The 27,500-nt window shown below is 49.0% G+C and overlaps 2 protein-coding genes across 2 annotated transcripts in view; one reads left to right on the top strand and one right to left on the bottom strand.

Annotated features, from left to right (window-relative positions):
- LOC143275647 (26S proteasome non-ATPase regulatory subunit 1-like) overlaps positions 1–27,500 on the bottom strand; it is a 231,624-nt gene that overhangs the window by 22,377 nt on the left and 181,747 nt on the right. The gene's annotated exons all lie outside the window — the stretch shown is intronic.
- The window catches only part of LOC143275648 (D(2) dopamine receptor-like), a 29,754-nt gene continuing 14,474 nt past the window's right edge, over positions 12,221–27,500 (top strand). Inside the window, exons 1-2 of the mRNA XM_076579899.1 lie at positions 12,221–12,635; positions 19,552–22,283. Of these exons, the coding sequence (XP_076436014.1) occupies positions 21,389–22,283 (895 nt within the window). The 5' untranslated portion in view covers positions 12,221–12,635; positions 19,552–21,388. The remainder of the gene's footprint in view (positions 12,636–19,551; positions 22,284–27,500) is intronic.

The following is a 27,500-nucleotide window of genomic DNA, read 5'->3' as shown; positions in this document are numbered from 1 at the left end:
GAGAGAGATCGTTGGGAAAGAGAGGGGGGAATATTGAGGACCAGAGAAAAGCAAAGGGCTTGAAGAGGACAACGTTGAAGAGAGACGGCGAGATATCCGAACCAGTTTCGCAGAGAACTGTCCTAATTTGTGTTACCCAGCTGTTGACGTATCTAAATCCAGCGATATGCTTGATGTGGATGGTATTCGATGAGGCTCCGTGGAAATCAACTTTATCCACTTTATTATGTTCGAGTGAAATTCTGACCCTTTCGAGAGTCGCACTGTTCGAGTTACTTCCCCAACTCCCAAAATTTAGATTTGCCAAGAATCGCTTTTGCGTCGCAAAACCGTGTGGTTTCTGTGTCGAATCTTTATTCGGCATTTTCCTCTGCCTCAGAATACAACAAAGACTGATGCTCAGATCTGTGTCTGAAACATATTACTCATGGTGTGCAAATAACCAATATCAGTCAGCAAAACAAAATCAAGTTCAGGAACCGAGCACCCACAACCTACCCACTATCACCTACAGAAATAAAGCAGACTGGTTTTAAAGGTAAGAAGAGTATTCTGGGATGATTTCTCAATATGTTTTCCACTTGAAGCCACAAAAGCATGGAAGAGGGTGAGACTGGGGTGCAGGGGGTGGGGGGGTTGGGTGGGTGGGTGGGGGTGTTGGGCGAGCGATAAGATACGGTGATAAAAGTGTATACATTTTTTGACAGTGATGAAGTTAATCATGTTTTTGACGGTGATAAATTTAATTCGTTTCTTTTATCGTGATAAAATCATCGGGGGGTGTCGAACCAGAAGGAAGCCAATAATCAGTCGGCCTCTGATTTGTATCCGGAACATGACAGGAGTGGTGTTCCTTGTACAAGCTGTGGCACGGCGTTCACACACACACACACACACAAATGAACTACCACGTTTTTCCTGTTCCTTATGTTTGGGGTTGACTGCTGTTATTGTTATCAATGTTTGTATGTTTGGGGTTGACTGCTGTTACTGTTATCAATGTTTGTATGTTTGGGGTGACTGCTGTTATTGTTATCAATGTTTGTATGTTTGGGGTTGACTGCTGTTACTGTTATCAATGTTTGTATGTTTGGGGTTGACTGCCGTTATTGTTATCAATGTTTGTATGTTTGGGGTTGACTGCTGTTATTGTTATCAATGTTTGTATGTTTGGGGTTGACTGCTGTTATTGTTATCAATGTTTGTATGTTTGGGGTTGACTGCTGTTATTGTTATCAATGTTTGTATGTTTGGGGTTGACTGCTGTTACTGTTATCAATGCTTGTATGTCTGGGGTTGACTGCTGTTATTGTTATCAATGTTTGTATGTTTGGGGTTGACTGCTGTTATTGTTATCAATGTTTGTATGTTTGGGGGTGACTGCTGTTGTTATCAATGTTTGTATGTTTGGGGCTGATTGCTGTTATTGTTATCAATGTTTGTATGTTTGGGGTGACTGCTGTTATTGTTATCAATGTTTGTATGTTTGGGGTTGACTGCTGTTATTGTTATCAATGTTTGTATGTTTGGGGGTGACTGCTGTTATTGTTATCAATGTTTGTATGTTTGGGGGTGACTGCTGTTATTGTTATCAATGTTTGTATGTTTGGGGGTGACTGCTGTTATTGTTATCAATGTTTGTATGTTTGGGGTGACTGCTGTTATTGTTATCAATGTATGTTTGGGGGTGACTGCTGTTATTGTTATCAATGTTTGTATGTTTGGGGGTGACTGCTGTTATTGTTATCAATGTTTGTATGTTTGGGGGTGACTGCTGTTATTGTTATCAATGTATGTTTGGGGTTGACTGCTGTTATTGTTATCAATGTTTGTATGTTTGGGGGTGACTGCTGTTATTGTTATCAATGTTTGTATGTTTGGGGGTGACTGCTGTTATTGTTATCAATGTTTGTATGTTTGGGGGTGACTGCTGTTATTGTTATCAATGTTTGTATGTTTGGGGGTGACTGCTGTTATTGTTATCAATGTATGTTTGGGGTTGACTGCTGTTATTGTTATCAATGTTTGTATGTTTGGGGGTGACTGCTGTTATTGTTATCAATGTTTGTATGTTTGGGGGTGACTGCTGTTATTGTTATCAATGTTTGTATGTTTGGGGGTGACTGCTGTTATTGTTATCAATGTTTGTATGTTTGGGGGTGACTGCTGTTATTGTTATCAATGTTTGTATGTTTGGGGTGACTGCTGTTATTGTTATCAATGTTTGTATGTTTGGGGGTGACTGCTGTTATTGTTATCAATGTATGTTTGGGGGTGACTGCTGTTATTGTTATCAATGTGTTTGGGGGTGACTGCTGTTATTGTTATCAATGTATGTTTGGGGGTGACTGCTGTTATTGTTATCAATGTATGTTTGGGGGTGACTGCTGTTATTGTTATCAATGTATGTTTGGGGGTGACTGCTGTTATTGTTATCAATGTATGTATGTTTGGGGGTGACTGCTGTTATTGTTATCAATGTTTGTATGTTTGGGGGTGACTGCTGTTATTGTTATCAATGTTTGTATGTTTGGGGGTGACTGCTGTTATTGTTATCAATGTATGTTTGGGGGTGACTGCTGTTATTGTTATCAATGTTTGTATGTTTGGGGGTGACTGCTGTTATTGTTATCAATGTATGTTTGGGGGTGACTGCTGTTATTGTTATCAATGTTTGTATGTTTGGGGGTGACTGCTGTTATTGTTATCAATGTATGTTTGGGGTGACTGCTGTTATTGTTATCAATGTTTGTTTGGGGGTGACTGCTGTTATTGTTATCAATGTATGTTTGGGGTTGACTGCTGTTATTGTTATCAATGTATGTATGTTTGGGGGTGACTGCTGTTGTTATCAATGTTTGTATGTTTGGGGGTGACTGCTGTTATTGTTATCAATGTTTGTATGTTTGGGGGTGACTGCTGTTATTGTTATCAATGTTTGTATGTTTGGGGGTGACTGCTGTTATTGTTATCAATGTATGTTTGGGGGTGACTGCTGTTATTGTTATCAATGTTTGTATGTTTGGGGGTGACTGCTGTTATTGTTATCAATGTTTGTATGTTTGGGGTGACTGCTGTTATTGTTATCAATGTTTGTATGTTTGGGGGTGACTGCTGTTATTGTTATCAATGTTTGTATGTTTGGGGTTGACTGCTGTTATTGTTATCAATGTTTGTATGTTTGGGGGTGACTGCTGTTATTGTTATCAATGTTTGTATGTTTGGGGGTGACTGCTGTTATTGTTATCAATGTTTGTATGTTTGGGGTTGACTGCTGTTATTGTTATCAATGTTTGTATGTTTGGGGGTGACTGCTGTTATTGTTATCAATGTTTGTATGTTTGGGGGTGACTGCTGTTATTGTTATCAATGTATGTTTGGGGCTGATTGCTGTTATTGTTATCAATGTTTGTATGTTTGGGGGTGACTGCTGTTATTGTTATCAATGTATGTTTGGGGGTGACTGCTGTTATTGTTATCAATGTTTGTATGTTTGGGGGTGACTGCTGTTATTGTTATCAATGTGTTTGGGGGTGACTGCTGTTATTGTTATCAATGTATGTTTGGGGGTGACTGCTGTTATTGTTATCAATGTATGTTTGGGGGTGACTGCTGTTATTGTTATCAATGTATGTTTGGGGGTGACTGCTGTTATTGTTATCAATGTATGTTTGGGGGTGACTGCTGTTATTGTTATCAATGTTTGTATGTTTGGGGGTGACTGCTGTTATTGTTATCAATGTGTTTGGGGGTGACTGCTGTTATTGTTATCAATGTATGTTTGGGGGTGACTGCTGTTATTGTTATCAATGTATGTTTGGGGTGACTGCTGTTATTGTTATCAATGTATGTTTGGGGGTGACTGCTGTTATTGTTATCAATGTATGTTTGGGGGTGACTGCTGTTATTGTTATCAATGTATGTTTGGGGGTGACTGCTGTTATTGTTATCAATGTATGTTTGGGGGTGACTGCTGTTATTGTTATCAATGTTTGTATGTTTGGGGTTGACTGCTGTTATTGTTATCAATGTATGTTTGGGGGTGACTGCTGTTATTGTTATCAATGTTTTATTGTTATCAATGTATGTCTGGGGGTGACTGCTGTTACTGTTATCAATGTTTGTTTCCTTTTTCCAACCCAATGTTCCACTCGCGATCGGCTGGAAAAAACAAACCAACCAGAAAACAGAGGCAAGGCTGGAAGTGGTGAAGAAGGAAAAAGGAAAAGGAAAATAAGAATCCCCCCCCCCACACCCCCCCCCCCCCCAAAAAAAAAATTCCTTTCTTGCTGTACCAACTGCCTTCAGCCCTTGTGTGACTACTGTCCCAACTGAAAGAAAGACAGAACAGAAGAAAGGTCGGTCGGTCAGTGACAGCAGCACTGTCAGAGTACTGATGAAAGAGGCACGGCGATGACAGTTCACTGTCCTGGTTTCCACAGCAACATAAAAGCGGGCGCACGGTACCACAGACCCAATTCGTGAGGCCTGGGGGAGGGGGGAGGGGGGGTGAAAGCATATGTACGGCAGATGTAGTTTACTCATGGATTACAATACATAATATATACATACATCCAATGAACAGTGAAAAGAAAAAAAGTACAGGCAGTACAGAGCGGCACTGGGGGAGATGAAAGACTATGTACACAGACCCAGTACACCCATGGTATACACTGCTCACAATGCACAGGGGGCCAACAGTCTGCATGACCGAAAGAGCCGGGGGGTGGGGGGGGGAGAGGCAGGTGGGCGGGGCGGGGCGGGGGCAGTGGGGATAGGGATGGGGGTGGTGAGGGGGCTGATGCAGAGGTTTTACGAGAATCTGATAGAAAACAGACAGCAGGATCGATTGACAAGGAACTCAATACTCTAGGAGGGGGTAGGGTGGGGGCGCGGGGGGGGGCGGGGGGGTAGGGAGAAGAGAGACAGACAGACAGAGAGTTGAGGTGGGGGGAAAGACACAAACAGGCGGACAGACAAACAGACAAACACAGGCACATACAGACCGACAGAAAAAGGAGAAACAGAGAGCGTTTAAGATTTTTCCTATGAAATAATAATGAGAGAGAGAGAGAGAGAAGACACCGACAGGCAGGCAGACAAACACAGGCACACACAGACCGACAGAAAAAAGGAGAAACAGAGAGGGTTGAGACATATCCTTACAGTAGTCACAGAGAGAGAGGGGGCGTGGGGGGGAGGAGACACAGACCGACAGACAGGCAGGCAGAGTAAGAGACGAACACACGCACATACAGACTGACAGAAAACGAGAAACACAGGGCGTTGAGACTTTTCCAAGCGGTAGCCAGAGAGGAGAGAGACAGAGAGAGACAGAGAGACAGAGGCGCTAAACTCTGCCGAACGAAAACGTTTTGCGCTCCGACCTTCCAGCACTGTCCCATTCACTGATTCAGACCACGCCGCAGCTGTACCCCTGAGTGCCCGCGGCCCCCACGCAGGAACAGGACAGACAGCGCCTTGCTTCCGTCAGTCCACACCGAGCCAAAGACATGCACAACTGCCAGTCTGAGATCCGTTTCAATCTGCTTGCGATTCGTCACAGTGCCAAACCACGGCACACAATAACTGTCAGGGGTACCCACCACACCATCACAATGCCAAACCACGGCACACAGTAACTGTTCAGAGGTACCCACCACACCATCACAGTGCCAAACCACGGCACACAATAACTGTTAGGGGTACCCACCACACCATCACAGTGCCAAACCACGGCACACAGTAACTGTTAGGGGTACCCACCACACCATCACAATGCCAAACCACGGCACACAGTAACTGTTAGGGGTACCCACCACACCATCACAGTGCCAAACCACGGCACACAATAACTGTTAGGGGTACCCACCACACCATCACAGTGCCAAACCACGGCACACAGTAACTGTTAGGGGTACCCACCACACCATCACAATGCCAAACCACGGCACACAGTAACTGTTAGGGGTACCCACCACACCATCACAATGCCAAACCACGGCACACAGTAACTGTTAGGGGTACCCACCACACCATCACAGTGCCAAACCACGGCACACAATAACTGTTAGGGGTACCCACCACACCATCACAGTGCCAAACCACGGCACACAGTAACTGTTAGGGGTACCCACCACACCATCACAATGCCAAACCACGGCACACAGTAACTGTTAGGGGTACCCACCACACCATCACAATGCCAAACCACGGCACACAGTAACTGTTAGGGGTACCCACCACACCATCACAGTGCCAAACCACGGCACACAGTAACTGTTAGGGGTACCCACCACACCATCACAATGCCAAACCACGGCACACAGTAACTGTTAGGGGTACCCACCACACCATCACAGTGCCAAACCACGGCACACAGTAACTGTTAGGGGTACCCACCACACCATCACAATGCCAAACCACGGCACACAGTAACTGTTAGGGGTACCCACCACACCATCACAGTGCCAAACCACGGCACACAGTAACTGTTAGGGGTACCCACCACACCATCACAGTGCCAAACCACGGCACACAGTAACTGTTCAGAGGTACCCATCACACTATCACAGTGCCAAACCACGGCACACAGTAACTGTTAGGGGTACCCACCACACCATCACAATGCCAAACCACGGCACACAGTAACTGTTAGGGGTACCCACCACACCATCACAATGCCAAACCACGGCACACAGTAACTGTTAGGGGTACCCACCACACCATCACAATGCCAAACCACGGCACACAATAACTGTTAGGGGTACCCACCACACCATCACAGTGCCAAACCACGGCACACAATAACTGTTAGGGGTACCCACCACACCATCACAGTGCCAAACCACGGCACACAATAACTGTTAGGGGTACCCACCACACCATCACAATGCCAAACCACGGCACACAGTAACTGTTAGGGGTACCCATCACACTATCACAGTGCCAAACCACGGCACACAGTAACTGTTAGGGGTACCCACCACACCATCACAATGCCAAACCACGGCACACAGTAACTGTTCAGAGGTACCCATCACACTATCACAGTGCCAAACCACGGCACACAATAACTGTTAGGGGTACCCATCACACTATCACAGTGCCAAACCACGGCACACAGTAACTGTTAGGGGTACCCACCACACCATCACAGTGCCAAACCACGGCACACAGTAACTGTTAGGGGTACCCACCACACCATCACAATGCCAAACCACGGCACACAGTAACTGTTAGGGGTACCCACCACACCATCACAATGCCAAACCACGGCACACAGTAACTGTTAGGGGTACCCACCACACCATCACAGTGCCAAACCACGGCACACAGTAACTGTTAGGGGTACCCACCACACCATCACAGTGCCAAACCACGGCACACAGTAACTGTTAGGGGTACCCACCACACCATCACAGTGCCAAACCACGGCACACAGTAACTGTTCAGAGGTACCCACCACACCATCACAGTGCCAAACCACGGCACACAATAACTGTTAGGGGTACCCACCACACCATCACAGTGCCAAACCACGGCACACAGTAACTGTTAGGGGTACCCACCACACCATCACAGTGCCAAACCACGGCACACAGTAACTGTTCAGAGGTACCCACCACACCATCACAGTGCCAAACCACGGCACACAATAACTGTTAGGGGTACCCACCACACCATCACAGTGCCAAACCACGGCACACAGTAACTGTTCAGAGGTACCCACCACACCATCACAGTGCCAAACCACGGCACACAATAACTGTTAGGGGTACCCACCACACCATCACAGTGCCAAACCACGGCACACAGTAACTGTTAGGGGTACCCACCACACCATCACAGTGCCAAACCACGGCACACAGTAACTGTTAGGGGTACCCACCACACCATCACAGTGCCAAACCACGGCACACAGTAACTGTTAGGGGTACCCACCACACCATCACAGTGCCAAACCACGGCACACAGTAACTGTTAGGGGTACCCACCACACCATCACAGTGCCAAACCACGGCACACAATAACTGTTCAGAGGTACCCACCACACCATCACAATGCCAAACCACGGCACACAGTAACTGTTAGGGGTACCCACCACACCATCACAATGCCAAACCACGGCACACAATAACTGTTAGGGGTACCCACCACACCATCACAGTGCCAAACCACGGCACACAATAACTGTTAGGGGTACCCACCACACCATCACAATGCCAAACCACGGCACACAATAACTGTTAGGGGTACCCACCACACCATCACAGTGCCAAACCACGGCACACAATAACTGTTAGGGGTACCCACCACACCATCACAGTGCCAAACCACGGCACACAGTAACTGTTAGGGGTACCCATCACACCATCACAATGCCAAACCACGGCACACAATAACTGTTAGGGGTACCCACCACACCATCACAGTGCCAAACCACGGCACACAATAACTGTTAGGGGTACCCACCACACCATCACAGTGCCAAACCACGGCACACAGTAACTGTTCAGAGGTACCCACCACACCATCACAATGCCAAACCACGGCACACAGTAACTGTTCAGAGGTACCCACCACACCATCACAATGCCAAACCACGGCACACAGTAACTGTTCAGAGGTACCCACCACACCATCACAGTGCCAAACCACGGCACACAGTAACTGTTAGGGGTACCCACCACACCATCAGTGCCAAACCACGGCACACAGTAACTGTTAGGGGTACCCACCACACCATCACAGTGCCAAACCACGGCACACAGTAACTGTTAGGGGTACCCACCACACCATCACAATGCCAAACCACGGCACACAGTAACTGTTAGGGGTACCCACCACACCATCACAGTGCCAAACCACGGCACACAGTAACTGTTAGGGGTACCCACCACACCATCACAGTGCCAAACCACGGCACACAATAACTGTTAGGGGTACCCACCACACCATCACAGTGCCAAACCACGGCACACAGTAACTGTTCAGAGGTACCCACCACACCATCACAGTGCCAAACCACGGCACACAATAACTGTTAGGGGTACCCACCACACCATCACAGTGCCAAACCACGGCACACAATAACTGTTAGGGGTACCCACCACACCATCACAGTGCCAAACCACGGCACACAATAACTGTTAGGGGTACCCATCACACCATCACAATGCCAAACCACGGCACACAGTAACTGTTCAGAGGTACCCACCACACCATCACAATGCCAAACCACGGCACACAGTAACTGTTCAGAGGTACCCACCACACCATCCGGTCCTTTTACACAGCGGGAAATGAAATTTATTGTCATGGCTGACTGACTTCGGTCGTCACATCGGAAACATTGGGGTTTAACGTGAAACATCCACCCACCTCTGGAGATCATCGTGGTCGTTGGAGATTACCAGCTGTGGAATGCGGGAGACACGGGACCTCTATAACACTGCGCTAACACTACCAGGACGTGCTATAATCAGCGTAATAGTAATGGCAGTAGAAATAATAATAATAATGATAATAGATGATGGTGGTGGTGGTAATGTGTCTGGGGAGCCAAGTAGTTCGTGAAAAGAACAGACGAAGAGGTCACTTCTGAGAGAGAAAGGGTGTGGATGAGAGTACTGAGGTATTAGCTGAAACAGAGTGGTACACACACACACACACACACACACACACACACAGATAGAGAGAGGATGTGTGGGAAACGTGGAGTGGCACCATATTCCACTGTTCCTGACTAGACAGGTTGGACCTGCAGTCACTTTCGGAGGACATGCAAACCACACAGGGTGTTTGCAACCCCTCCTCCCTCCCCCACCACCCCTGTTCCCCCTGTCTCGAGAACACCCCACCCCCAAACGACACAGCCCTGCTCCCCTCCCCCCTCCCTACCTGACACTGCCTAACGACCTGTCACGGTGGCCGGGGCCATATATCGCCACCCCCGGGAGTGGAGCGTGCCACAGACGGCTAACAAGGCAGCCGGAAGTGGGTACCATCTGCGCAGGAAATGGCAAACTGACAGTCTGTCGACATTGTCCTTACTCCTGGCCGGGGTCCTTGTGTGGGAGAGGTACAGGCACCGTGTGGCAGACCCGGTTAGGCGTTGGTGGTACTTCTGATTCTGTGTTTGTTAATGAACTACTAATGTCATCTGGTTCGAGTCTCCCAGTTTTGGCATGGTATTGTGGCAGTCCTTACTCCTGGCCGGGGTCCTTGTGTGGGAGATGTAGAGGCACTACGTGGCAGAACCGGTGTGTTTGGCGGTGTCAGGACTTGTGATCCAGTGTTAACTGTATTGTATTGTACTGTACTGCACGTATTGTGTTGCATCTCACTGGATAAAGCGTCAAATGGGTTTTGTTTGTAAGTAAACACCACTTTTATCAATCTCATTTTTTGTGCTCCCCTACCACCTCCTCCACACACACACACACACACACACACACACACACTATAAAAAAAAAACCTAAACGAAAAACAAACAACTGAGAATGTATGATAGATTTCTACCTACATAAGGACAACAGCATCCAAGCAGTTAAAACAATCGCAGACGTGTGACACACAAACGCTGAGGAAGGTAAAGCGATCGCAGACTGCACATAGGGTCAGGGTCAGCCTCCCACCAAAGTGGGAAGCAGTCTAGAAAAAGAATGGCAGTTTGAGAGGGATTGGGGTCATGGGTGGGGATGGTGGGGTGTGGGGGTGGGGTGGGAGTGACAACCAGAATTTCTGTTGTTGTTGTTTTGTTTGTTTTTGTTTTGTTTTGTTTTTCTAATTACTGTGACTCGCAAAGTGTTTGGAAATCCGAAAATGATTGTTTCTGGGGCTATGCTGTGACTCGCAAAGTGCTTGGAAATCCGAAAATGATTGTTTCTGGGGCTATACTGTGACTCGCAAAGTGCTTGGAAATCCGAAAATGATTGTTTCTGGGGCTATATTGTGACTCACGAAGTGCTTGGAAATCCGAAAATGATTGTTTCTGGGGCTATACTGTGACTCGCAAAGTGCTTGGAAATCCGAAAATGATTGTTTCTGGGGCTATACTGTGACTCGCGAAGTGCTTGGAAATCCGAAAATGATTGTTTCTGGGGCTATACTGTGAAAAACAAAATCTTTGAAGGAAACGGACGAACGACGTGATGGTCTGGGAGTCCGAGAAAAATTACAGTTAAAAAAAAAAAAAATATTATATATAAAAAAGGAGTGGGGGCGCGGGGGGGCCAACAACTTCGGATAGAAGAAAGTCACAAATAAAAGTGGTATCTGTTTTAACTGAGAGAGGCGGATATGTATTTTCTCTCAAGTTCTGTTTTCAGCGTGTGAGCGTATCACTGGGTACGTTACGGTCATCTAAATGCGGTAGCGCTTGTTAACAGCAGACGACTACCTCTGTGACCAACTGGGCCGTTTCTATTTCCGTCTCAGTTGTTGTGCACATATCAGTGGAGCAATCGATCGGTCACTTTTTTTTTTCACCCTCATTTCCTCTGCCATCACTGAACAGCGTCAGCACAATCACTCACTTCTCCAAGTTGACCTCTCTCTCTCTCTCCACCCCTCTCTCTCTCTCTTTTCCTCTCTTCTTATTTCAATTTTCTCTTTTTATTATTTTTTTTCTTGTGCTTTTCTTTCCTAATTTTGTACCGCAGGACTGGGTGGGAAAAAAAGCATTTTTGTTAGTGTACTTATCTCAATACCCTGAAATAAAATTTCGTACGCTCTCTCTCTCTCTCTCTCTCTCTCTCTCAGATTCCCCTCGACGCCTCCAGCCGCCACCGCTTAGGGAAATCTGTAAACCGAAAGCGCATCAGAAGAAGAAGAGAAAAAAGAAGGGGAAAAAAGAGAGAAGAAGAAGAAGAAGGAGAAGGGATGGTGGGACGGAGAGTCGGGGAAGCCGCCGCCATTCACTCATGAACGTGAGCAGCGCGCGCTCAGCCCTGTAGAAACGCCACTGGCGCGAAACGATGACGACGACGACGACGACGCCGAACAAAGCAAGCGCAGCGCAGCGTGTGGAGGCAGAAGGTGGAAGAGAAGGAGGAGGAAGAGGAGGAGGAGGAAGAAGTAGGAAGTGGTCCTCCTCTTCTTTCCCCACCCCCACCCCCATCAACAACCACCGCCCCTCTCTTCCTCCAACAACATCATCATCATCGTCGTCATCTCCCACGGTTTTGGCTTCGCCTCTTTCACTTGGCAGGCAGACGGTAGGGCAGGCACGACACACGGCGGGGCTAGGCTGGGAAAGCAACAGGAGCAGCAACACAAGCAGCGTGGTGTTGGCGTTCACTTCCCCCACAGGCCGTTTGCCTCCCTCCCTCCCTCCCTCAACTTCTGTCAGTTGGGGGGAGGCCCGCGGTTGTCTATTGGTCATCTCTCTCTCTTTCCCTCCGTTTCACCCAGTTCCCACCAACGCACACATAGATCGACCCAACTCCATCATACCAAAGTGTTGTGGGAGGCTGAAGAGGAGGATAGTTTTCTTTTCTTTCCCGGTTTCTACTACTACTGCCACACACACCGTTGTTAGCTGAGTTGACAAGACAGACAGCCGTTCGCTGTGCTTTGGGTGGATTCTGTCAGCCTTCAGTGTATCGACCAGAAAAAAAAGTTTGTTATAGGTTTGTTTGCTTTCTTTTCTTTTCTTCATCATCTTCTTCTTCTTTTTCTGTTGTGTGTGTGTGTGTGTGTGTGTGTGTGTGTGTGTGTGTGTGTGTTTTGTTTTTTTTGTCTGGGTGTTGTTTTACCATCCTCGGAGCTTTATTTGATTTCACTTTATTTGGTTTGGTCGTTTTGCTTTCAGTTTGTTTTTTTGCACCTTGCAGTCTGTTTTCGATCACATTTTACTTTGTTCAGTTTGTTTTTTTGCACCTTGCAGTCTGTTTTCGATCACATTTTACTTTGTTCAGTTTGTTTTTTTGCACCTTGCAGTCTGTTTTCGATCACATTTTACTTTGTTTTCAATTTCTTTTTCTCCCTTTCTCTCTTTCTTTTCTGAGACTTCTTTTTTTTCTCAACCTGCCAGTCATTGTTTTTCATCCGCGTGACTTTGTTTTCCTGTCTTTCTTCTTCTCGCATTTATTTCTCCGCCGCTTGGATTTTGTGCCCACGGTTTCCGAACAGCAAAAAACACATTTCAAAATAGGTTCTTTATATTTAAAGACGTGATTGTTTCTTCAACAGTTACCTTCTTCGTTGATAGATCTTCATTTCGCCTGCCTCGTCGTTGTGTTGTTTTGTGATGTGACTCAGTCCCCCCCCCCTCCCCCCCAACCCCTCTCCCCACCTCAAGAATTTTCATAGTGGATTTTACTGGCTGGAAGTACTGTGTGGGTGGTTTCTGTGTATGGTCCTACACCGGTGTGCATCACGGTGGAGAATAATGGTTCATTTGTGCACGTGGTGACTTGCTCAAAGTCGCGATTTTTTTTTTTTAAGCGGTTGGTATTGTTATTATTGTACTGTTGTATCTTTTGTTTCATTATTATTATCTTTATGTTTGTTTGTTGTTGTTGTTTTTTTGTTTGTTTGTTTGCTTTTTGTTGTTGTTGTTTTTTTGTTTTTTTTTGTTTTGTTTTGATTTGTTCGTTGTTGTTTTTTGTTGTTGTTGTTGTTGTTGTTGTTGTTTTTTGCTACAGTATTTTCCTTGAGAAATAAAAAGAAGTGGGGAGGGGGTTATAACAAAGCCTATTCACTGCGAATTCAATAGTCATTGACAAGTCTACATGTCTTGTAATAGTGGAGCGAAACAAGGGCACTAAAAGGGAGACAATTCGCTGAATCTTTAGTTTTCATATACAATGTGTGTGTGTGTGTGTGTGTGTGTGTGTGTGTGTGTGTAAATCCTTATCACACGCGCGCGCACATATACAGAGAGAGATAGAGAGAGAGAGAGAGAGAGAGAAGAACATCAAGACACAAAAAAGGCTCCATGGGATAAAATGGATACGGGGAATGAAAACTGATTCAGCACTTTTTATCTTTTAATATCATCATCTTTTATTTATTCATTTTTTCTTTTCTTTTTAGCGACAGAGAGGGGGAGGGAGAGAATGAGAGAGAGGAGAGAGAGGGTGGAGGGGTGGAGGGGGACGGGGGAGATGAGGAGCACTGAAGGAAATGGGCCGCACAGATTGCATCACGGATCCCCACCACAAAACAAAACAAAAAAGAAAAAGAAAAAAAAGACTGCTGCTATTCGGACACTGAAGTCACCTTCTTAGGATCTATTATTGTTGTTGTTGAAAACTGGGTACAAAACTTCTCCACTCCTGCCTCTGTTCCATCCATCCATCCACCTGTCCGTCCGTCCGTGTGTGTGTGTGTGTGTGTGTGTGTCTATTTTTCTCTCTCTTCACGCTGATACCAAGAGAGCACTAGGGGGAAGTTACCCACGGTCATTGCTGACAGACAGACATAGAGGAGGTATCCATTTCCGTTACTGACTGACAGACATGCTGCCAACACCATACACGTCCAGGTGTGGACAATAAGGGAAGGTTAACTCACAAGAGACTACATTGGTTGAAAGGTTAGCTTCCCACTTCAGTGATAGGAATCGATTACACACACACACACACACACACACACACACACACACACACACACACTGATTTATCATCGCCTTGTTTGAATTTCTTCATAATGATGATCTATAAGTATAACTGTGTAAGAGAGAACGAAATAAAATAATTTCCTTGTCCAGATCCAGGTATCTGGCATGTTTCCAAATGGTCAGAATCATTTGCGCAATCAAACAGTTCTGTTCATATTGTGTCTGATCTCGTTCTGATCTTGAGAGAGAGAGAGAGAGGGAGAGAGAGAGAGAGAGAGGGGGAGAGAGAGAGAGAGAGAGGATGACAGACAGACAAACCGAATCCTACAATCTTAAAATCTCTCCGTATGTTAGTGGTGAATTTTTAAAACGAATCAGCATTATCAACCACATCCGATCAAAAGGCTCTAAACAGGTATATAAATAGCGTTCAGCTCCAATGACCTGAATCTTCCGAGCATCGCAAACCTCTCCGTGCGTGGACGTGCTTTACGTCTGAGAGCTGTTCCCGCCCTCCTCCTCCAAGTCAATGACTGCCGGTCCAACCTGTCTAGTCAGGAACAATGGAAAATGGTGCCACTCCACGTTTCCCACACATCCTCTCTCTCTCTCTCTCTCTCTCTCTCTCTCTCTCTCTCCCCGATACTTGGTATTCCGGGAGATTGCTGGGAGAACTAAATGTCAGCAGCCTTTCAACCTCATGTATGTATATTTATACTCCTGACGTTATGTGTGTGTGTGTGTGTGTGTGTGTGTGTGTGTGTGTGTGTGTTCACCTCATTACCGATGAAGAAAAAGAATGGCAGCAAACGAGAGAGGGAGAGAGACACAGACATACAAAGACAGAGAGACAGAGAGAACACAGATGGCGTAAAATACAACAGCTGAACATCAACAAAAACAAAACACGGCCAAAAAACCCCCAAAAAAACAAAACAAAAAACCCAACTGATCATATGAAACGGCATACTAATCGATGAATCAAGGAAGAGTTAAATGACTTACAGTGATTAACAAGCATACAAAAATCAAAAATCGCACATAAAATAAGCGAGAAATCTAACAAGAAGGCAAACTGCCTGAATTTGGGATGCTAACACAGGGCTTTACCCAAGTGGACAAAACCGAGCCTAACAAATCTGTTACGACGAACCCTGTCAAGTCACTTACACATTCACCATCACCACTTAGACCTAGTCACTTACACATTCACCATCACCACTTAGACCAAGTCACTTACACATTCACCATCACCACTTAGACCTAGTCACTTACACATTCACCATCACCACTTAGACCTAGTCACTTACACATTCACCATCACCACTCAGACCAAGTCACTTACACATTCACCATCACCACTTAGACCTAGTCACTTACACATTCACCATCACCACTTAGACCTAGTCACTTACACATTCACCATCACCACTCAGACCAAGTCACTCATACATTCACCATCACCACTTAGACCATGTACCAAGTCACTCATACATTCACCATCACCACTCAGACCAAGTCACTCATACATTCACCTTCACTCAGACCAAGTCACTCATACATTCACCTTCACTCAGACCAAGTCACTCATACATTCACCTTCACTCAGACCAAGTCACTCATACATTCACCTTCACTCAGACCAAGTCACTCATACATTCACCATCACCACTCAGACCAAGTCACTCATACATTCACCATCACCACTCAGACCAAGTCACTCATACATTCACCATCACCACTCAGACCAAGTCACTCATACATTCACCATCACCACTCAGACCTAAACTTTGCAAGAACTCCTACCCCCCCCTCCCCCTGTCTCTCTCCCCCTCCCTGTCAGCCTGTTAGCAACTGATTGTTAGGCTGCATGCAACACACCATCTTTTTTCCCTCATATAACAACGCCTTGTCGACTGCTGGCTGGCTAGTTAACTGAGTTACCGTTTCCCGTCCACACTCCGCCAGAAGCGGCATGATCCACAGAAGTTCTACCCAACCCGACAGAGCGAAAGAGAGAAAAGAGAAGGGGGGTGAGACAGGACGGAGGGGAGGGGGAGAAGGTTGGGACTTTGGCAAGGGCTAAGAGTGGGGGGGTGGGGGTGGGCTCAAGAGAGAAGATCTTTCTTTCGACACGGCGCTACCGCTGACTTCCACAAAGTTTACAAGTAACCAGAGTTGACAGCCTGTAAGTGTAACCTGTCGCATGATCACAACTTGTCAAGGGAGGGAGGCAGTCTGGTGCCAAACGCCACAATAACAAAGGCGTAACCACGCACAAAAACAAACAAACAAAAAAGAACCTCATTCCGTGGATACGAACGCATAACTTCTGAGTGACCCCCCCCCCCCACCCCTCCCACCCCCCCACACACACACCCTCACCCCTTAACACTGCATTGACACAAACGTAACCAAGTCCAGTGAGAGGGGGGTTCGAACTTAAACCTAAGACACACAAGCCCTGACGACCTGCCAAACCTCGTCGATGATGAAGACCATGCAAAGGGGGCGTGCACGTAACCTCGTCAACGGGAACAAGCTCGCTTAGTTAACTGCCCCTGCCTTCTCCTTCACTTTCAGTTTTCCCTAGTGGGTAACTAACATGCCTTCTTCTTTGGCGTTCCTTTTCCAACCAGAAAGCACCTCTTCTTGCTGGAATGCTTCCAAAAATCGGGCAAAAACGTTTGTTAACTTCTCCCGACCTCCTTCTATTCAAATATGAGTTGTTTTTCAAAATAATAACAATAACAGATGCGCGTTCTCAAATACATTTCAGCGCTGCGATTGAGTAGTCTTTACAATTATTTTTTTCCAGACATTTTGATTTTTTAAGGTATTCTGTCCCATCTGCATTAAACCTGCCTCCTATTATCGCCATAAAACTTGGCTCCAACATCCCCTTTCGAAAGAGACGTTTGAATTGATAATACAAATTGTTTACACACACAGAGGGGGGGGGGGGGGGGGGGGGGGGGGGGGGGGGGGGGGGGGTCGCCTCTGTATGTTGGACACAAATGTGCACCAAATCAATACTTGCCGATTCAGACATTTCCATCAAATAATGGCCGTTAATTCCGAGGTTTCGACCAATCTAAGGCAGCTATTTTCAAAGCTTCAACCAATCGATGCAGGCGAATTCAAGCGCCTCAACCGATCGATAAGAGTTTATTCAAGTGCATCAACCAATCAATGACGGTTTGATCAAGGCTTTCAACCACGTCATGATTGTTTATTCAAGAGTTTCAGCCAATCAATAACGCCGAAAAATACAGACCTGTAACCAGTTATGACGCCAGGCACTGTCAGAAAGAAACTGACAAAGGCGGGCCGAAGGGAATGAACGGGGAGGGGTGGGGGTGAAACGTGGGGATGTTGGGAAGGGTGGAGGCGGATTTGGGATGGTTCAGAGCGAAGACCACTCAGTCCCTTTGTTGAACAGTTTCAATCCATCAATCCAAGAGACTGAATCAATCATTCAAGTCATTGACAGTAGTAACTATGCACGCATAAGTCACTGATTCATTGGACGCTAAAAGTCAACCGGTCCAAATCAATAGCAAAACGTTCCCACATCCGCCCCCCCCCCCCCCCCAACTGGCCCCTCCCCAACAGACGACAGGTATGTTCCGCATTAAGTAATATCCCCCATAACATCTTCATTTTCCAGTAGAACATGGTATGTTCCGCATTAAGTAATGTCCCCATAACATCTTCATTTTCCAGTAGAACATGGTATGTTCCGCATTAAGTAATGTCCCCATAACATCTTCATTTTCCAGTAGAACATGGTATGTTCCGCATTAAGTAATGTCCCCATAACATCTTCATTTTCCAGTAGAACATGGTATGTTCCGCATTAAGTAATGTCCCCATAACATCTTCATTTTCCAGTAGAACAGGCTTTGAACTGCATAAAGAGAGCAAGCACTTACTCAAATGTAATGCTTACAAAAACAGCACACACACACACACACACACACACACACAGAGCGGGGGGAGGGAGGTGGACAGACAGGATGGCGAGGGAAGATAGCGAAACGAAGAGAGAAGGAGGGAGGGATGGGGGGGGGGGGGGGAAGAGAAGCAGGAGGGTGGGGGGCAGGAGGCGGGAGACAGGCAGACTGATGATTCGATTGCAACGGCAATGAATCGGAAAGACTTGTTAGGAATGGGCAAGGGAAAGAGAGAGAGAGTGGGAGGAGGGGGAGGAGAGAGACAGGGAGAGGGGGAGGCAGGCAGAAAAACCAGAGAGACAGAGGCAAACAGACAGACCGACAGAGAAAACACTAAGACGGCCAGTGAGAAAAATCGAATAACTGGCTCGAGTTCCGCTCAAAACTTTAAGTCAGCAGAAACGATAAAGCAGAAGAAGAAGAAAGGCGAGAGAGAAAGAAAGGAAAAACAGGAGGCGAAGTAAGAAAGAAGGTAAAATGTCAACCATACAGGAAGCTGTAAAGTGATACTCAATTACCTCGGTCTTTTTCAAACTGCAGCATCTCTGCTCACTTGTAAAGCGACTGAAGAAAAAAGACAGAGAAGAAGCTACTTGTGCAAGTTACTGAAAGATCAATGGGAATGAACGGCTTCTCTCTCTCTCTCTCTCTCTCAAGCCTTAAAATAAACTGCACTTGCTGTTAGTGATATACCGTTTGGTGAGGTTTTTTTCTTTGTACATGATTACTATTGTAATGTTCTTGTTCAGGTCCCCTCGAAATGGGCCGATGGTCTTTGGATTTCAAGCTTTTGGTTTTCTTTCCTTTCGTTTCTCTCCCTCCCTCCTCAGGTGACAGAGAAAGAGAGAGAGAGGGAGAGGGAGGGAGAGAGAGAGAGAGGGGGGGGAGAGAGAGGGAGGGAGGGAGAGAGAGAGAGAGAGAGAGTGTGTGTGTGTGTGTGTGTGAGCGCGAGCACGCAATAAGTCTGTACACTGCGCAGCAATACAGTGAACACGAGTTGTGACCATGTTGTGTCAATTCCCACAGCCAGCAGCAGACCACACGGCGGCCACACACACCGACGGCCACGCAGCCGCCACAGCCATACAACTGACTGACCACACGTCTTGACCACTACCAACAGCCCGCAGGTCTAGCCAACAGCTCCCCGCCTTCCCTCCAACCCCCGCGTCCCTTCTGACCGGACAGGACACCGTCATACACTTCTGGAACTCTGCTGCCATTGCCAGGAGGGGAGAGAGAGAACTCTGCTGCCATTGCCAGGAGAGGAGAGAGAGAACTCTGCTGCCATTGCCAGGAGAGGAGAGAGAACAGCCAGGGGGTAAAACAGTTCAAAACAACGCTTCATTCTGCTTCCCCCCATCCCCTTCTCCAAGCAGCAAGACTGCAGTCCGCGTGGAGCAAAGGACCCAGCCATCCGCCCCCCGCCTCCCCAGCTCTCCCCCCCCCCCACCCCCGCAGCTCAGCTATGACAACAACAGTAGCAGCCCCACCAGACCCATAACCACCACTAAGTCGTAGCAGTAAGCAGCACCCTGACCTTTCCATTTAAAACACGGGGTGGCATCTCTCGCCGACAGTCCTCGGGTGCCGTCTTGGGGGTACCCCACCAGCCACCGCCACAAACACTGCGCCTGAACGCAGGCCTCGCATCACACCACGCTGACTGTTGGCGGAGAGTCGGTCCATTCCTCTCATAATCCACCACCATCCCACCCCCAGCCCCACCCTCCACACCCCGCGCCCCAGCCGGACACAAGGACAGTGATGTCGACAGAGCGAGGGACGCACTCTCTCCTGCCGGCTGTCTGGTGGTGGTAGCTCCATCATGTTGGAAACGCTGGTGATGTGATGCCGCCACAACGCTGCTTCTCTCAGCGGACCTAAGGCCCCTGCTCTTTTTCCAGCGCCCGTTCACCGACAATCCTTCACCCCGTCGCCGTTTCGTCGGCAGGGTCTGCTCTTTGCAACAAGTGATGGTGCTGCCGGCAGGTCCACGAAACGTGTTTGTTGTGAGACTTCCAGTGTCTGTGAGCTTCGGGTGCTCTGGGTATGTATGTAGTAAGTTGCCTCTCGACTTAACCTGTTCCACCGTCGGATGACGTTGGTGCCTGCATAATCTGCTGGACATATCAATAGTTCGTTCGATATCTGGATTGTCCCATCTCGTGTGTAGTTTTATTTCTTTATTTTCTTTGTTCTTCTGATTCAGTTTCCTCCCGACTGATTCGTTCAGGGATGTTCATCATGGGATACATGCAGTAACTGCTGTGGTGGCCACACACACACCACACACAAACACACACACCACACACAAACACACACACACACACACACACACACACACACACACCACACACACGGTGGAGTAAGTCAACGTTTCCGGTCTTCAGAAATGTGAAACGTGAAGGAAAAAGTGTGGACAAGCAGTGCTAAAAGTGAAAGCAGTAGTCCACACAGAGGCGACATTTGGCTTTCTTCAGCACGGCAGTTTTCTGTCGGGGTTCACTGTTTCAACGTGCCCCATAGGAGGTGCCGTCACTCACAGCACTATCTACACAGCACACGCATCACACAGCACTATCTACACATCACACAGCACTATCTACACATCACACAGCACCTCTGCTGCGATTTCCTGTGGCAGACACGCTACATACAGCTGGTCGGTGACAACTACAAAACCTTCACACCCATCCACCCCCTACCCCCACGCCCCTAACAACCCCTTTCAACCCCAACGCCGGGAGGAGCTCGTGACACCAGACGCCTGTTGAGGAAAGCAGGAGGAGAAGAACACCATGACCACCGGGCCTCGCTCCTCTTCCTAACAGCCCCGGATCGGCACTGGCCCAGATCCAGCATGACCGTCAACGATTCCCTCCCTCTCCACCTCCACCCAACCACCTCCCGTTCCTCCCACCTCCCTCACCACCACCGCCACCACCACCACCACCACCCACGCCACCACCCTGTGACAGCCACACCTCAGACCAGCGCCTTCAGCCCCATCCCCGGCAGTGGCCGTGACAGCGGGAACATGGGTGCCCACAGGGCTGAAGCAGGGGGAGGAGGTGGGGTACCGCTTGGGGGCCAGGCCGTTGTCTTTCAGCCCGACGTTCCCTTCCCCTCGCCAGACCAGTACCTCCTGCAGGGAGGCGGGAGGGGGAAGGGGGCAGAGGAGGAGGAGCACGTCAGGCAGGTGGTGGTGCTGCCCACCGACCGCCCCCGCCACCCCCACCCCTACTACCCCGCTGCGGACCCCCACCCCCACCACAATCAACACCCCCACCACCCACCCTTCCCCACCTACCCCACGGTCTTGGACGACGTCGTCGCCCACCCGTACCCGAACAGTTACCCGGCGGTGGTGGTAGAGGCCAACCCTTACCAGCCCCACTACCCAGGGTTAGGAGGGGTGGTGAACGCTAACCCTTACCTCCCTGGAGGTGTGGGAGGGGGAGACTTGTGGGGCAGCTGGGGCAACGGCTCCCTGCAGCTCAACATGACGGTGTGGGGGGCCGGGGAGGCGGGGGGAGAGGGGCCCGGGGGCGAGGAGGACCGCTTCAACTGGGGCATCCTGCTGTTGGCGCCCCTGGTGGTGTTCGGCATCGGGGGCAACACGCTGGTGATCCTGGCCATCTCGCTGGAGCGGCGCCTGCAGAACGTCACCAACTACTTCCTGCTGTCGCTGGCCGTCACCGACCTGCTCGTCTCCCTCATCGTCATGCCCTTCTCCATCATCAACGAGTTCACAGGTCAGGGCTTCATGCTTGGTTTGCTTTTGTGGTGGGGGGTGGGGGTGGCGGGGCTTTTTTTTATGGGGTGAGGGGGGGGCTTGGGGGTGGGTGGGGGGGCTGTGTTGTTCTTTTTTTGGGGGGGTAAGGGTGTGAGTGGGTGGCGGTGGGTAATAACAAAATCGAAACAAAACAAAACAAAACACACGCACACACACACTAAAGTCCAAGGCCAGATGTCTTCGTTTCCAATAAATGTCATCTTGGGGTGGGGGCCCTGCTAAGAGTGGGGGATGCCAGTTTCCAAATCTTTCATTTAATACTCATGTTAGCACATATATGGAGTGATGGCCTAGAGGTAACGCGATCGCCCAGGAAGCGAGAGAATCTGAGCGCGCTGGTTCGAATCACAGCTCAGCCGCCGATATTTTCTCCCCCTCCACTAGATCTTGAGAGGTGGTCTGGACGCTAGTCATTCGGATGAGGCGATAAACCGAGGTCCCGTGTGCAGTATGCACTTAGCGCACGTAAAAGAACCCACGGCAACAAAATGGTTGTTCTTGGCAAAATTCTGTAGAAAAATCCACTTCGATACGAAAAACAAATTAAAAAGAAAACTGCACGCAAGGACAAAAAAGAAAAAAAAAGGTGGCGCTCTAGTGTAGCGACGCGCTCTCCCTTGGGAGAGCAGCCCGAATTTCACACAGAGAAATCTGTTGTGATAAAGAAAGGAAATAGAAAAATATAAAGTTTACACCATGACTCAGGGGGTTACCACGCTGCCCGTGAATCACAAGATGAGGAAACACAAAGATTCAACCGAACAAAGAAAATAAAACCAAACACACACACACACACACACACACACACAGAGAGAGAGAGAGAGAGAGAGAGAGAGAGAGAGAGAATCCATGAAAGAGAAGGAAAGAGTTATGGTCACAAGTGACAAAGAAGTGCACGTGGGGAAAGCAGCCAGTTTTTCTTCCCTCAGTCTCAAACAACTTAATAAAGAGTTGCCTGCCAGTGCTTTCCAGGTCGTCAACCGTTCCTGCCCCTACCCACCCCCCTCCCCCCCCGTCCCCCGCCCCCTCCTCCACATCAATCACTGACCTCAATGGGTGGTTCAGGCCCAACACGTCACCAGCGATTAGCAATCCCATTTTCCTTTGTCAGTTTGTTTGTGTTTTCTCCCCGCAAGCCTGTACTTACATTGGCATTTCAACATGGACCAGTGATGTCCCGATTCTCAGAGAATGACAGAAGGAATTACTACCGCCCGTGTTTGCCCTGTACTGGCTGGCCTCTTCCTCTCTCTCTCTCCACCCTCCCAAACCCCAGCCTTCCAGAACCCTGTACAACTCTACCACACATCATATGACGATGCTTTTCTTCACACTCTCGTGTCTTTGTCTACCCTGGCACAGTGGGACAACTCGCCATCTCTCGGGTGTATGGCTGAACAACAAGTCACAGCGGGGAATGCGGAGCGGAGAGGGGAGGTGGAGGGGGGGAGGTGCATCTGGCGGGTATGATTCCCGAGAGAATGAACAGAGGGTCGTCTATACCAGACACCAGACAGCGGCACTCTCGATGTGCCTGCCCTCCTGTTTCTCCCGAACCGGTCGTCAAGTACTCCCTGTAGTATTTTCCCTTGTTTCGCCAGAAAGCTAGCCAGCAAGCAGGTCGGATAAGTGCTGCTGTTTTCTTTGCCCCCCACCCCCCCCCCTTCCAACACGCCCCCCCCCCCCCCCACACACACACACACACTCCCCACCCCCTCTCTCTCTTTCTCTCTGTAATTGTCTGTCTCAGTCTCTCTTTGACAGTCCATCTTCCAGTCTACAAGAAGAAGTAACACGGTAGGACAGGTGGCGGGGAGGGGGCACGATAGGAACTGTTTTGGAATTGGAATTCTTCCTGCCTACTTCCTCTGTCTCCACTCGACCCCCCCCCCCCCCCCCAAGCCCCCCCATGACTACTACAGCTGCAAACATAAACTTCCGGGTTTTCCGAGAACGCCCCCCAACCCCTACCCCCGTTGTTCCCCCACCCCACCATCCCTACCTACCGCAGGACCGATGTCAGCAGTCCATTTCGCTGTGGGTCGGCTTGTCAGCATTCAGTAAGCGCTGAGAGATTATGCTGCTCCAACTCTTGTTTCGTTAAAGTGATCGCAGTTCCTTCTCTCTCTCTCTCTCTCGTGAAAATCCCTTCCGTTTGGCATAAAAGCCAAATGGGCAATTGGCAATAAAATTAATAATGTCAATGTCCTTCTCTGTCTCTGTTTCTCCCTGTCACACACACACACACACACACACACACACACACAGAGCGAGAGAGAGAGTCTCTAATGGATAGCCCATTAAATGTCAGTCGATCCCTCCAGCCCTCACGTGCCTCAGACACGCCATGGACACCTTTACCGACTACAGTCCCAGTCGTAACGCTCCACTGCAACCAGCGATAAAAGTGGAGATATCAATCTTTCACAACCACACAGCGCTATACAGTGCTCGCTCCTTCTAGAAATGAGAAAGAGACTGCGTGTTTCTCGGTTTCGCAATAACTCAACTGCAGTCGCAACTCAACTCAACCCCTCCCCTCCCCTCTTCCCCCTTCCTTTATCTTATTTCGAGATTTCGATAGCCTGCTGCAAATCCTTATCGAACAATGATCATAATCACATTCGCCTGCCCCCCCCCCCCCCCCCCCCCCCCCCCCCCCCCCCTCCTCCCCTTCCCACCATCACCCCCAGCCCGAACCCACCCCTCCCAAGTTCCACAATATCCGAAACACGACAGGTTAGGCACTGACTGAACACTGACCAATGTTTTGTTGTTTTCTGACCAAAAGCGGCTATCGTCGTCACGGTCGTGGTCATCGTCGTTGACGCTTTTGATTCACGCTGCACCGACTCCCAGAGGTGGAAGACAAGCGACGCGAGGTGACAGACAGGACGAGTGAGCACGGACCGATCAATCACACCAGTGACCACCGACACGACTCAGGGCCCTTCATTAGGCCGTCAGGCGTGCTCACACCTTCACACAACGGCCACACGCAACACCACACCACACCGCACTGCACCCCAGCACAGCACAGCACAGCACCTAAAAGTGACCTTTCTACTCGGGGTTGAAGGGGACAGACCAGACCCACCCCACCGTTTGTTTTGCTGGCTGTCCAGTTGTGACCACTGCTTGGAGGAGTGGGGTGGGAGGGGGGGGGGGGGCACGCACACACACACACACGAAGGCATGCACAAGTATGCACGCACACACACACAGAGTCTCGCTCTCCTCCCCCCCCCCCTCTCTCTCTCACCAAATACACACACCATACACACGCACGCGCATACACGTAACAGAGAGACAGACAGACAGAGACTCGGGGATTGAAGGGAGGAGGGGTGTTGTGGGGGAGACAGGGGCAGGAGGATATATACACACGTCATGGCTTTTATCCGCCAATGCCAGCAGCGTGGACAACACAAGACGACAGTCAACTGCACACACTACTGTCCCCAGTGACATGGCTAGACTTCACCCATCTGCCGTGCTGCTGTACACAGCTGTCAGAAAATGGGACACCACTCCCTCCGCGCGTGTGTGTGTGTGTGTGTGTGTGTGAGTGTGTTTGCGTCGCTACTTCGTAAAAACGAATATGATGCATGTGTTTTGTTTGTCTACATATATATATATATATGTTTATTTGCTGACGTTGTTTTGTTAATTGTATAATGTATACGTATACACTCCTTCGCTTGGGTTGGGACTGAGGCCTGAATGTGAATAAAATATTCCGATTGATTAAAGGAGGCGAGTACAGGGAAAAGTGCAGCACGCCTGATGGACAGGGACAGAAGTGGGGGTGGAGGGGGATGGGGGGTGGGGGGAGAGGGGGGCGGCCTTTTGCTCACCCCTCTCTGTGTGCTTTCTTTTGCGCCAGGAAGCTAAGCAGACATCCCGACTCTACGGGTATAGAAACGAGAGACAGACAGAGAGAGACAGCGAAACAGATAGCATCAAACAGGCACTGGAGGTTTGGGGAGGCCATCTCATGAAAAAGAAAAGGGCGAAAAAGACAGAGAGAAAGAGAGAAAGAAAGTCAGGTTGACCTGTTCATTTTCTTCTTCCTTTCTTTCTAGGGGATGGGAGGGGGGGGGGGAGCAGAGGAGGGGGAAGTAATTGCAGGGAGCCTTCTAGCCTGCCTAGTGGGGGCAGCCCCCCGCCTGGACGTGACCCGACTCTGAAGATGGGACGTTCAGAACGCCCACAACAAAACTCTCTCTTGATTCTGTACACCCCCCCCCCCCCCCCCACACACACACACACTCCCACACCCAATGACCCCCATTCCACCACCACCACCCTGCTTCCTACCCGTTCACCCTCCTCAAACGCCAACACACCCAGCCCACTCCCACAGATACTGGTCCAGTCCCACAGTGGAACTTCCCAACACACCCAGCCCACTCCCACAGTTACTGGTCCACTCCCACAGTGGAACTTCCCAACACACCCAGCCCACTCCCACAGTTACTGGTCCACTCCCACAGTGGAACTTCCCAACACACCCAGCCCACTCCCACAGTTACTGGTCCACTCCCACAGTGGAACTTCCCAACACACCCAGCCCACTCCCACAGTTACTGGTCCAGTCCCACAGTGGAACTTCCCAACACACCCAGCCCACTCCCACAGTTACTGGTCCAGTCCCACAGTTACTGGTCCAGTCCCACAGTGGAACTTCCCAACACACCCAGCCCACTCCCACAGTTACTGGTCCAGTCCCACAGTTACTGGTCCAGTCCCACAGTGGAACTTCCCAACACACCCAGCCCACTCCCACAGTTACTGGTCCATTCCCACAGTGGAACTTCCCAACACACCCAGCCCACTCCCACAGTTACTGGTCCACTCCCACAGTGGAACTTCCCAACACACCCAGCCCACTCCCACAGTTACTGGTCCATTCCCACAGTGGAACTTCCCAACACACCCAGCCCACTCCCACAGTTACTGGTCCATTCCCACAGTGGAACTTCCCAACACACCCAGCCCACTCCCACAGTTACTGGTCCACTCCCACAGTGGAACTTCCCAACACACCCAGCCCACTCCCACAGTTACTGGTCCACTCCCACAGTGGAACTTCCCAACACACCCAGCCCTCTCCCACAGTTACTGGTCCACTCCCACAGTGGAACTTCCCAACACACCCAGCCCACTCCCACAG

This window comes from Babylonia areolata, chromosome 30 (genome assembly GCF_041734735.1).
Source record: "Babylonia areolata isolate BAREFJ2019XMU chromosome 30, ASM4173473v1, whole genome shotgun sequence".
In the NCBI taxonomy this organism is placed as follows: domain Eukaryota; kingdom Metazoa; phylum Mollusca; class Gastropoda; order Neogastropoda; family Buccinidae; genus Babylonia; species Babylonia areolata.
Note: the sequence above shows the minus strand (reverse complement) of the source record. Positions and strands in the feature narration are given on the sequence as shown.